Genomic DNA, 12423 nt, shown 5'->3' with positions numbered 1-12423 from the left:
TATTTTTGTTAGATTGCTTGTTTTTTTTGTTTCAGCGGTCTCTCATATAACCTCAATTGTGTTGGAAGAGACCTAAAGCAACAAACAAACAAAATAGTTTTAGGGTTATACTTAACTAAATGGTTCGCATCAGAAAAATATTTAAAAGATAACATAAAACAGCCAAAACAGGTTGATTCAAATGCTATTGAAACAATGACTTGGAATCTTATTCAGATACATGGACAAAACTTTCCTTTCCTTGTACCTAAAATTCTGAGTTTGAACCTCCACCCCCTCCTGTATCCTTGCCCAATACCCCAATTCGGAGAACAACCGGGTAAAACATTTTGCCCCCAGAGGTTGGTTATTATTAGGTGATGACCTCTGTATTAAATTATTTGAAATATAATTTTTGCTTTTGAAAACTATTGGTTATGCCTTAAATTTTGATTTTAATTCCTGCTTCACTTTTACCCTAAACCTCTTTGTTTTCATTTTCATTTAATATCTGCACCAGCTAAATGTCTTCAAAGCCAGAAACTGATAATTGTTTATTTATTGTTATTTAACCCCTAATCTTTTAAGATTCTACGATTTCACAATATTTCCACTTGTTTTATTGGTTTAAACTTAAATAAATGTTGTAAAGATTGCTGATTGGTCATTTGAAACAATCTTTCAGTAGGGAATTTCAAATATGTTTTGATTATGAAACAAATATTTTCTAAAATGATCATTACAGATAAATTGAATGTATTGGAAATTATGTTTCTTTCAATCCGTAATTTCATACATATTGTTTGTTACCAGCTTAAATCTGTTCATGCTGTCAAATAGGCGTTTGGTGAAGGTCCTTTAAACAAATTTCCTTCATAAGGAAGTTGAGTTTTTAGATTTCACTATTTTGATTAAAGAAGCAGATTCATAATAATATAATTCACTTTTATTTTAAAGAATTTTATTATTGTCATCCCGATTGATAATCTTCGTTTGTGAGCAATTTTAATTTAACAAGTTAGAGAAGGGAGGTTGATTGGAGTTCTTTTCTCCAATTTAGATGATAGAAAATAAAGGAAGTTATCATCTGGCCTAACATACACTTGACTTCTAACTATCTAGTCACCAGAAGAGTGGGCAGAGGCACTGTATTAAAGAAAAAAAGAAAGAAAGATAAGAAATCTGAGTATGAAATTTCGAGTTCTGATAGCTTGTTGGTCATGTGATTTACAATCACATCCATTCTTTATAGATAGAAGATAACTGAGATCTGAGATAATTTTATCTTTTCGTTAGCTTCTTTTATATATTTTGTTATCTGTTATTTATCGTTTAATTGTTACTTTTACCTACGTTTTCTTTTTCTTATATTTATTTTTTTTTTTTTTTTATAACCAACACACCTGACTGTGTCATCAGTTTACAAAATGCTTTATCATTCCATGTGACGTCGTGGTCCGGTAGTATGATAATCAATTTCTGACTTATAGGTCCATGGTTTGAGTCTGGCTATGAGTAGAGTAAACTTGAGTCTTGGAAAAGGCTTTTTAAATTCTTTTACCATGTCCCGATATATTTGGCCTGTTAATGGATTATCCCTGTCATAAAAAAACACAAAAAAAAAAAAACTGATAAAAGTGCCTCATATCTCTCGTCTCTCCCAACACGTTTAGTATTGCTGTAAACTTGAGAACTATTATAAAGTGCTTCAAATGCATTTAGTGAATATTGATTGCTCTAACGGAAAGCTGATTTTATTTGTTGTAAAGCTCACTCAATGTCAATACTTCTTTTTTTCTATGCACCTGAAAATATATCAATACCCATACCGTAGTTCGTTTCTTAGCTCATTTTAAAATTGATTTTCCGATCCATCGTTTATCATGCATAATCATGCGTTCTTTAGAGTTGCTAAAGAGCATTTTAGTCGATTTCTTTCCCTTTACATTCTCGTCTCTAGGTTCTTCCTTACCAATTTCTATTATTTACTCCTTTTTAAAAATTATTATTCTTCCACCGTTTATTTATGCATAAATGAGATTTTCTTGCTGCTACCATGCTTACTTACGTTCTCTCTCTCTCTCTCTCTCTCTCTCTCTCTCTCTCTCTCTCTCTCTCTGTCCCTACTTCTCCCCCCTCTCTGTCTCTCTCCTACCCCCCACCTCTTCCAAATCTCAACTTCACAGGCACCCCCATCCCCCCCCCCCCCTCCATCCCTGTCCATTTGTGTGTGCGTTAATAGCCGAGCCATTGAGACCACATTCTCTCTCTCTCTCTCTCTCTCTCTCTCTCTCTCTCTCTCTCTCTCTCTCTCTCTCTCTCTCTCCTCCCTCCCTCCCCCCTTCTACTTTTACTTCCTCCCCCAATCTCAACTTCATCTGTGATCGACCCCTATCTCCTCGCGCATGAAACGAGTGCTCTAACAGATGAACCATCGGGCCCATCCAAGAGTATTTCAATTTATTTCTTTTGGTGACTGACCGGCAACCAGTGTGTAAGTGGGTGTATTAATGAATTGGGCCTTGAGATTTCTAGTTACACTTAAAAAAAAAAAAAGATTTTCTTGAACCCTTTTTGGTCATTGCCTATAAAAAAATCCATTTCGAAAAGAAGGATGGATAAATTGCAGTGGAATCCCTAATAAAACCAACACCACAGACTAGAAATATTGGTTGACTATGAGCAAGGTTGACTTTATCTATTGTCAACTAAGACAGTTAGATTTGGGACCAACAAGAGGTGTTGACTCTTTATGGATTCCTCTGTGTAATGCTAACACTGCATGTGTGTACATGTGTGACAAATACCTGCTTTGCATCCCCAAATCTGTTTCATCATTATGCATTTATTAGCCCTCTTCATAATTCTTGGCATGTATCCACCCATTAATTTTTCCTCCAACTCTTCCGAGGTGCTTGCTGTTTTAAATCCCTTTAACAATACGTATACAAAAAGAAACATATAAAACGAATACAAATAGTGTTTCAACTTTCCAGCTATGGTAACTTTTTATTTGCTATAAAGAGTCAAAGATGCATAAATTAATGTTCACAGATCTTCTTATTTTCACTATAACCTCACACAGAACGTTCAACAAGTGGCACAAGTAGGATTTGGAAACAATGCAGCAGCGTATGATGAACACCGCCCTGGTTATACAGGAAAGAGTATTGAAGAAATATTGAAAGAAATTGTTTTGCCGAAGGAAATTAGTCGCGATTCTTTGGAATATGAAATACTTGAACTTGGTGCTGGAACAGGAAAATTGACGGAACTGGTTGCCCCTAAAATAATACCTGGGTACAGGTATCTTGCTACAGAACCATCATTAAGTTTCATTGAAGTTCTAAGATTAAAAGGTTTGCCGATAGACACAAAAAATGCTTCAGCTTCAATGATCCCCTTGCCAAATAATTCTGTTCAGAACATACTTTGTGGCCAGTGCCTGCATTGGTTTTGTGATGAGGACAGTCTGAAAGAAATCCACCGAGTTCTTGTGCCGGGAGGTAAACTTATTGCACTTTCAAATGTCAAGAGGTATGAAGAAGAATGGATGGTAGAACTTTATAAGCAACGTTTCGAAGTAATGGCGCGGACAGGGTCTTCAACTATGTTTATGGTCAGCACAATGGAATGGAAGAAAGCCGTGGATGCCACTGGTCTCTTCACAGAGTCTAGACATGAAACTCTTCCTGGCATTGAAAGCCAAAGAAATCTGGACTCTATTTTGGATCATTTGAGAACTGTTTCGTGCTACAATGCTCTCTCAGATGACGAGCGTGAGACATACTTGGAGCAGTTGAGGAAGAATATATTGGCTTATCCGAATATCGACCCAGATAATATGATAATGCCTTTCAAAAGTCTGTTGTATGTTTTTAAGGCTAATGATCATAGTGCCAGTCATAAAGGCTAAGTTCACAGTAGATAATATATGCTGTACCCCAATTACCACTATAGTTAACTCCGCTGCACATTGGTTAATCGCTACACATTCCTGAAGGACATAATTTTTTTCTTTATAACCGCTCCGCTTAATCGCAAAGCATCTCCGCTTAATCGCTACACCTTGATTGAAGTACCAACCAACAGCCATATGAAATTAACGATGCTATTCCCGTTCCACACAACTTTTCGACCAAAGCATTCGATCAATTCGTGACAATGGACAACAATATAACCATCTGCAGTGAACCACTGGACTCCGTTCAGCCACACAAACGACAACGCCTAGATAATGAGGCTGGGGATGAGTCATTGGAATTTGACACACGACTCCTGACAAACACTGAAAAACTTGACATGGTAGACAAACTAAGCCACTTCATCCAAGAAGAACGCTTGACAGTTGATCTACGTTGGCAAGATTGGAGACAAAGGTTTATAAACAGCTTGCACAGAATAGAAAGCAATCAACACTTTGCGATTACTGTTCTAGCAAACAATAATGTCACAATTTGTTGTCGATAATATTTTTTAAAAAAGAAAAAAAACCCAACCAAATAAATAAACAATACAAAAACATTCTAATTAGATCATGTCTAGAATGTGATGGTCCCAAGCCCGTAGAAAACTCAGAAGTGAAGGTCCTCAATAGGCATACTAGGGGAATCTTCTTTTATTCATTCTTTGAATTAATCACCACTATTTTTTTTGTTTTTGTTTTTGTTTTTTTTTTGGTTGTTGCCTGTACTGAGCCAAAATATTACCGGTGCTAGTAACCTCTAAATCGATTTTTAGCCGACTAGTGTGTTGTGGACTATCTTCTATTTCATAGCCTCTGAGTTGACATCAAAGTGCAGAGAGCGCCTTTGTAAAGCTTTGCGGCTGTATAGTTTAGTGGTATGACAATTGCCTTCGGACCAGAAGGTCGAAGGTTCAATTCCAACTTTAATCAGCGCATAGTGAAGTCACTGGAAAATGCTTTTTACTCACGACTCACATTCTCTCACCGGTCGCCGTACTCAGGTGTAAAATAAGTACCCGACCGTTAACAGCGTGTTTAATGTTGCTGTTGGCTAGGGACCCCTTGTAATGCGCTTTGAGCACGTTTAGTGCATATTGTCCTCTATATTTACTCACCACAACCCTGGTTTATAATGAGTAGATACTAACTGTCGACACCGTCATACAAGTTCAGTTTAGCTGTTTCAAAACGCCTTGAGCATATTTAGATATACCCCGTCTAATAGCTCACTTTTTAAATTCTTGAACTTATCAAAGCTAAACCAAAGGAATCTACTTTCTCTCCTTCATGTAGGTACTTTCTCTCCTTCATGTAGGCAACTATTTATTTGGTATTGAAATGAATTTTGCCAGATTCGCATTGTCTTTTTTCACATACTTGTGTCTTGGCATTTTTTGCCACTGCCCTGGAGTGAGTTATAGTTATAGTTTTATAAGTTTTTTGAATATTTTGCTGAGGCATTTCATATATTTTATGACGAGGAAATGGACGGTCAGATGAATGTAGCTTTTTGTTAGACATGATATTGTCTTTTTTGTTTGTTTGTTTTTCTTTCTTATTCATCATCTTTATATGATAGAAATGAATAAATAAAAGTATACATTATTATAAATGTTGTTTGATTGAAGTTTGTAATCATATAAATAGATCAGCCCCTGTTACCTTCTACATACATTGACTTTCTCATCATCTTCCTTTCTGTTGCTGCTTGATTGACTTAAATGTGACGCAATCGCCATATATTCGCCAAAAACTACCAAAACAATAACAACAACAAAAAGTTAATCTCTTTCCAAAAGTTGTAAGACCTCCCACCCATAACGTTTGCATGCATTTTGCACGAGTTAATCAAATCATTTTCACGCTTTTAACGAATTGTCCTAGACATTTGAAATTTCAGGAAGTTGACCTATAACATAAGTACATGTGTATCGAAATGTGGAAAGCTTCGTTTTTCTGGTAATACAGTATTTCAGCGGTGATGTACCATCTTTAGAATGGGTTTAAATGGACGTTACATTTGTTCACTGAATGACATTGGACCATGGCGTCTAAGGGGACCATTTTATTTTATTTTTATATTGTCAAGTTAAAGTTGAGGATGTGTGGATCTATCTGAATGATCCTGAGATGTAATAAGAAATATAAGTCAAAATAATGCAAAAATAATGTGTCGGCTGAGAGATCATGCTCGCCGTATTCTGGTTTGCAGAAAGTGTCATATTCATCGATTTTTTTTAGCTATTACAAGTAAAACTGTGAATATCAGACTCAGAAAAGTATTTTCTTTTTCATGACGTCGTCGCGTCATCTCTTAGTGCCCATATCACTAAGGACACCGTTGATGATATGGGTTTGAGAATTTGTCGCATCCTGCACATTCGCCCAATTTGGCTTTATGATAACCACACTTTTTCATATTTCCAGAAATGAAGAGAGGTGTAAAAAGCATACGTTTCGAATATGCAAAGTGTTTTCAATATCAAGGCCAAAATCACAAATTTGTCACTTTGGATTGCGGCAAGGTTGGAAATCAAAATTGTGCGCGTGAAAAAGCAGACCTGTAGCATTACCCCTTCATACTTAGGGAGTTAATGACGACAGCCTTAGGTTTATTAGATGTTACGTCTAATATTATATATTTATCGATGTTTCTATGCAGAGCCTTACTAAAGCTGCCCATGGAGGATTTGGAAAAAACGCAGCAGCTTACGACACATACCGCACAGGTTATGCTGACAATACCATCGAGTTGCTACTAGAAGAGATTGTGTTGCCAAAGGAAATTAACTCCAGTTCTTTGAAGTATGAAATTCTCGAACTAGGTGCCGGAACTGGAAAATTAACAGAGTTGGTTGTCCCTAAAGTTCCAACTGGATACAGATATTTGGCTACAGAACCATCAAGAGATTTTCTTGATCATCTTAAATCTAAATCTTTGTCTGTAGAAACGGCTAATGTGATTGCTTCCAACATTCCCCTACCAGATAGTTCGGTTCAGAATATAGTCTGTGGTTCGTGTTTACACTGGTTTTGTGACGAGGAAAGTCTGAACGAGATTCATCGTGTTCTGGTTCCTGGTGGTAAAGTCATCGCACTTAAATGCGTTGAAAAGTTCAAAGAAGGGTCATGGATGATGGAAATATACAAGCAACGCTTTGAAGTGATAGAGCGAGTTGGAAATCCAACTTTTACTTGGGGTTTTTCAATGGAATGGGAGACAATTTTAGATGATTGTAGTTTATTTACTACGGTCAAGAAAGAGTGCCATCCCGGTCAGGGAATTACAGCTGACCTCGACTTTATTTTGAAATATGTTGGTACCATTTCCTGCTATAATGCACTTCCAGATAATGTGTGCCAGGAGTATTTGGATCTTTTAAAGGAAAATATCATGGGCTACCCGGATCTTAACCCAGATAATATGACACTACCTTTCAGACAGTTTCTTTTTGTCTACACCGCCAATTAAGTTAATGGTGAGAACCTGAATAATTAAGACTGGTTGTGCACAGTCATTGTATTATTGAGTTTATTTATTCTAGTCAAGATAATACTACTCCAGAATTTCCTTTTAAAATAGAGATTTCAGAGATACAAGAATTCAATTCAAGAACTGAAAAACTATCTAATAATTCACTGAAACGTTAAAGCTAACGGTTAGTTGACATTCAAAAGCTCCTTATTAAAAAAACAAAACAAAAACAAAAACAAAACAAACAGAAACAAGCAAACAAAAAAGAACAAAAAACAAAAGCAAACAAACAACAAAACAAAACAACAACAAAAAATCCCAAACAAACGGCATGTTATGAAATTTAAACATTAACATTTTAAGATTAGTAGAATATGACATATCAAGATGCCAAAGTACGCGGTAACAGTATTACGGTACGGTCAAGGTGAAGTCTAAAGAGAATCCTGCTGTTCTTACATGTTTTATAGAATGACAATTTCTGAACAGAAAACAAGGGAATTAATCGATTACGTTGCGCTGGGGCCACATTTTTATTTTCGATATGCCAACGGTTCTGCTTTATTTGTCGTGTCTACTACAAGTGCGTTTATTTTTGATAATGGACGTTTTGTCTCGCATAATCCAAGTGTGTCCGAAATTCATTGATAATTGAAATGGCACTTGTACAACGGCAACCTTCTCTGAGAATCTGAAGAAAAACTGCATTATTTTTCAGTCATATAAAATTGAGATGGTTAAAATTTACTTATAATTATAAGCCGGAATTGAGATCATTTAGCCGATTTTCTTTTCTGTTTGTTAGTCTACATGTAAACTAAGATGACTTGAGATATGTTTTTAACAGACTTCTCTGTTTATATACAGTCTCATGGTAGATGGCCAAGTGGGGTATGAAAAGAATGCAGCAGCTTATGACAAATACCGCATTGGTTACGCTGAAAAGACTGTCAATATTGTTCTGGAAGAAATTGCAATACTAAATGAAACGCCTTCAAGTGCTTTGAAGTATGAAATTCTTGAACTAGGTGCCGGAACTGGAAAGTTGACAGAATTGGTTATACCTAAAGTTCCACCTGGATACAGATATCTGGCTACAGAACCATCAAGAGATTTTCTTGATCTTCTTAAATCAAAATCATTGCCAGTAGAAACGGCTAATGTGATTGCTTCAAGCATTCCCTTACCAGATAGTTCGGTCCAGAACATACTGTGTGGTTCGTGTCTACACTGGTTTTGTGACGACGAAAGTCTGAAAGAGATTCATCGTGTTCTGGTTCCTGGTGGTAAACTCATCGAGGTCGCCTACAATGACGTATTTGAAGAGGGTTCTTGGATGATGGAAATACAAAAGCAACGCGCTGAAGTATGCCAACGTGTTGGGAATCAACTGGTGACCCGTGGATTTGCATTGAAGCACAGGGAAGTGCTGGAGACTTGTGGTTTGTTTACAACCACCAGGAAGGAATGTCATTCTGGTACGGGAATTACGGGTAACCTGGACTATGTCTTGAACTTTTATCGCACCCTTTCCTGCTACGAATCTCTTCCAGAAGATGTGTGTCAGGAATATTTAGACCGTTTAAGGAGGAATATTGTCGGTTACTCAGGTGTCAATCCACATAATGTAACAATTCCTTTTGTTGAATATGTTTTTGTGTTCACCGCTATCTAATTCAATGCAAATCATGCATGTTAGATCGACTCAAGGATGGAAATCCTGTATCTTTAAATGTCTTTTTTTGAAAGATGAGCATGCATTTGCTTTTATAAATATGACCCTTATGTTCGTCGTTGCCATATTATTGTTTCTTTTTGGTCGCCTTGTTTGTTTTTGAAGAAGTTTATTTATTTGTAATAGATTGTTTGTTGTTGTGTATAAGTAATTGTCTCGTACTTAAAAATTGTCAAAATCAAAGCCTTAAATCCTCTATTTGTCAATGTCAAGATTATTTCGTCAATTGTGAATTGATCTAATTTCCTTGGATTGTGTCTGGTGACATTCAATTGAAACTGCTACATTAAGTTAATGATATCCAAGTAGATAATGGAGACTTGGCCAAAAGGTCGGTTTCTTTTGTTTGTTTCTTTTTTTTTTTTTAAAGGGGGTTGGGGGGGGGGGGGGGGGGTTTAAACAGTGAAGACACTAAGGCTGCTTCGAAAATTTATAAAAAATAGTCTTTATCATTTTCTTTGAAATGAATATTGATAACACAAAATTCAAAAATTGACAGAGTAGCACCAAAAAGGTCGAAAGTTTCTCGTTTGACCACACCTTTTCAACATTTAGAAAGCTATTGCAGGGAGGTATACTTTTGATGGTGGACCCTCCCTTTTAAAAAAAAATCATATTTATCCCAGAGAAACTGATGGAATCTAAAAATTTCCCACTGGTTCTCAAAAGGAATTAATTTCGATAAGGTTTTATCTCAAACGTTATAAAAAAAATACAACCTCCCAACAAAACACTAAAGAAAAAAAAAAACAAACCAATACAAAACTGGCGACTTCTCTGCACAGTGTTAGTCTTTGTAGATAGTTGGTAGTGGTTGTGGAAAGGGAAATTTGTGTAGTATGTTCTAGATTCACGATGACTATTTGTCATTATCATGAATCAAAGCGGAAAGTGTGTGGAGTGTGTGAGGTACATGAGTAATGTCTTGCATATTCTTCTTGATCATGACTTTGAGTTGTAATGTTTCCTCATTCGAATATCCCGATTTTTTTCCTTATTATTCTTTGTAGTCATTCCATTCCTTCCTCGAACTAATTTTTACCTCGTACACGGTTTCCTCGAACAAGTACATTCACTTATCCAACGTTGAAAAAAAAAAAATTAATGACATGTTTTTTTAAAATGGACCCTGTGATCTCGACCACTGGTGATTTACTGTGACATTGTTAGTTACATTAAAAAAAAAAAATATCTTGTTTATATATCTACACTGCAGGTGTGTCTAAATACGTCGTACATGCAGACACACGCAGCCAATCACACACTCTTCCGCCGTTTTGCATAACCGACACCTCAATTATTTTATTCTTATCACTTCGCCATTCGTTTTAGTTTCAATGTCATATGCCATGATTTGCCAATGATTGGCTACGACGGTAAATGAACAGCTTGTAACAAGTCATGTATAAAGTTATCTCCCTCAACATATCAATACAGTAAATAAACAACAAAAAAAGTCCCCTTTTTTTTCATTCTCCTTTTTGTTAGGATTAAATGATATAATAAAATAGCAACAGCGACCTATTTCGTTAAGGTTGCCTCTAGTTTTATTTAGTATTAGCTCACTTGCGGATATCTACATTCTAGAAAAATTGTCATGAAATAAAATGGTTGCACATATGTATTTCTACCATTCGGATTAATCAGATAATAATTACTATTGCATGAATCAGGCAGGGATTACAAAGATCTGCTGAACAAATGTGTATGAAAGGTGCGACTATTAGGTCTAGTGGTATGACACTCGCTTTCGGATCGGAAGGTCCTGGGTTCGAGCCTCGCTCGGCGTGTAGTTGAGTCCTCTTGAACGGCTCTCTACTCACGTTCTCTCACCGTACTCAGCTGTTAATTGAGTACCTGGCCGTTAACAGCGTTGTCTGTCCGAAAAAAAGAAAAGAAATATCGCCTAACAGGCGTCATGTCTCGTCCTACATGTTAAGTGTCGCTGTTGACTAGGGACCTCTTGTAAAGCGCTTTGAATTTGCACTGAATAAAATCTCAATTTTAATTTTTTTTTAACAAAGCAAGAAAGAAAAATACAAGACAATAAAATATATGATTACAACCGACCTGAACATGTTTACATGTCTGATAACCGGACGGAATTTTGTGCTCGTTCTTTACATTGTTGTAATGGATAATAATTTGCGTTGGTTTGAGAGAATTTACAACTATGAGACCATAATAATTAGGGTCATCAGACCTGCAGATAAGTACATGTCGATTACAACGCTTGCTTCAGTATTTGATCATTATTGTTTTGTCATACTGATGCGTTCATAGTATCTGTTCTTCATTGCATAGAATCACATGTCTTTACTATTCCGATTTTTTACTTTTATATTATAATGATTTGAGGAGTGCTGTCTTACCCTAAAAATTATTTTAGATTTTGTTATTAACTGAAATAAAGAAAAGCAGAACATGCTTCAATTTACACATGAAGACTTCAGTTTATTTGTACTCTACACACACACATACGCACACACACACACACATATATATACACATACACATAAATACATACACCTACATGTATATCGCTCAACCCCCCCCCCCCCATAACTCTCTCTCTCTCTCTCTCTCTCTCTCTCTCTCTCTTTTCTCTCTCTCTCTCTCTCTTTCTTTCTCTCTCTTTCAAATTATTGGACCAGCAGGTAATCACCAGTCTATTAACTGGATGGGGTCACTTGGCCTCCCATGGTGGGCAGGAGGTCATATGCTATGTCTTCTACTTGGTTTTGCTCTGGACCATGCTGGAGTCCTTGGCTGGAAGGGAAGCAGTCAAATGTGTAATATTAGTTTTGGGAAATGATATACTTTCCTTGTAAATAATCTCCCTCTTATGTATTGATCGTTATATGTTTGTTTTGAATATATTTTGTAAACATTTGAGTGTACTTCTCTTAGTGGGACCCTGTGCTGGTTTCTGGATGAGACTTTTAATAGGTGATCTAAGCGCCGTAAAACCTTTAAAAACAAAAAAAAAAAAAAAAAAAAAACCAGTCTGTTATTATTTTGTTTTTGTTGGAAGACAATCCCTTTCTCGGATTGTCCTCCTTTTGAAGACTAACCCCCCCCCCCCTCCCGCGCCTATCCCCACCTTCCAATACCCGCTGTCCCTTTCAATAAGACCCTCTGCTGTTGCCATTGAGTGAGGCGACTTACATATGACCCTGGCATGTGACCTGTCTTTGGGGGCATTATTGATATTATTATGGCACATTAGATGCTCTGCGTCTTCGGAACATAACTACTGTATAACGA

The 12423-nt window shown here is 36.5% G+C and overlaps 2 protein-coding genes across 4 annotated transcripts in view; both read left to right on the top strand.

Moving 5' to 3' along the window:
• Positions 1 to 11595, top strand: part of LOC144973292 (uncharacterized) — a 30819-nt gene extending 19224 nt beyond the window's left edge. For 2 of the 3 annotated variants that reach the window (XM_078915562.1, XM_078915560.1), the window contains one exon: positions 3065 to 5558. Coding sequence is in view for 2 of the 3 variants with exons in the window: in XM_078915560.1 (XP_078771686.1) it covers positions 3065 to 3895 (831 nt within the window). In the remaining variant the exon portion in view is untranslated. Of the gene's footprint in view, positions 1 to 3064; positions 5559 to 6608 lie in introns of those variants that run through there. The other variant, XM_078915563.1, reaches the window with a different exon arrangement.
• LOC144973293 (uncharacterized) lies at positions 8293 to 11595 on the top strand. Its single transcript, XM_078915564.1, has one exon. It carries the CDS (start codon positions 8293 to 8295, stop codon positions 9094 to 9096), a length of 804 nt encoding a protein of 267 aa, XP_078771690.1. The 3' UTR covers positions 9097 to 11595.
• Positions 11596 to 12423: the final 828 nt, after the last annotated feature.

The sequence above is a fragment of the Berghia stephanieae genome, chromosome 5, assembly GCF_034508935.2.
Source record: "Berghia stephanieae isolate SIO BIC M18660-M18661 chromosome 5, UCSD_Bste_1.3, whole genome shotgun sequence".
Lineage (NCBI taxonomy): Eukaryota > Metazoa > Mollusca > Gastropoda > Nudibranchia > Aeolidiidae > Berghia > Berghia stephanieae.
Note: the sequence above shows the minus strand (reverse complement) of the source record. Positions and strands in the feature narration are given on the sequence as shown.

Excerpts from the sequence above, each read along its gene's own strand:
- LOC144973293 (XM_078915564.1), top strand. The coding sequence starts at position 8,293 with ATGGTAGATGGCCAAGTGGGGTATGAAAAGAATGCAGCAGCTTATGAC.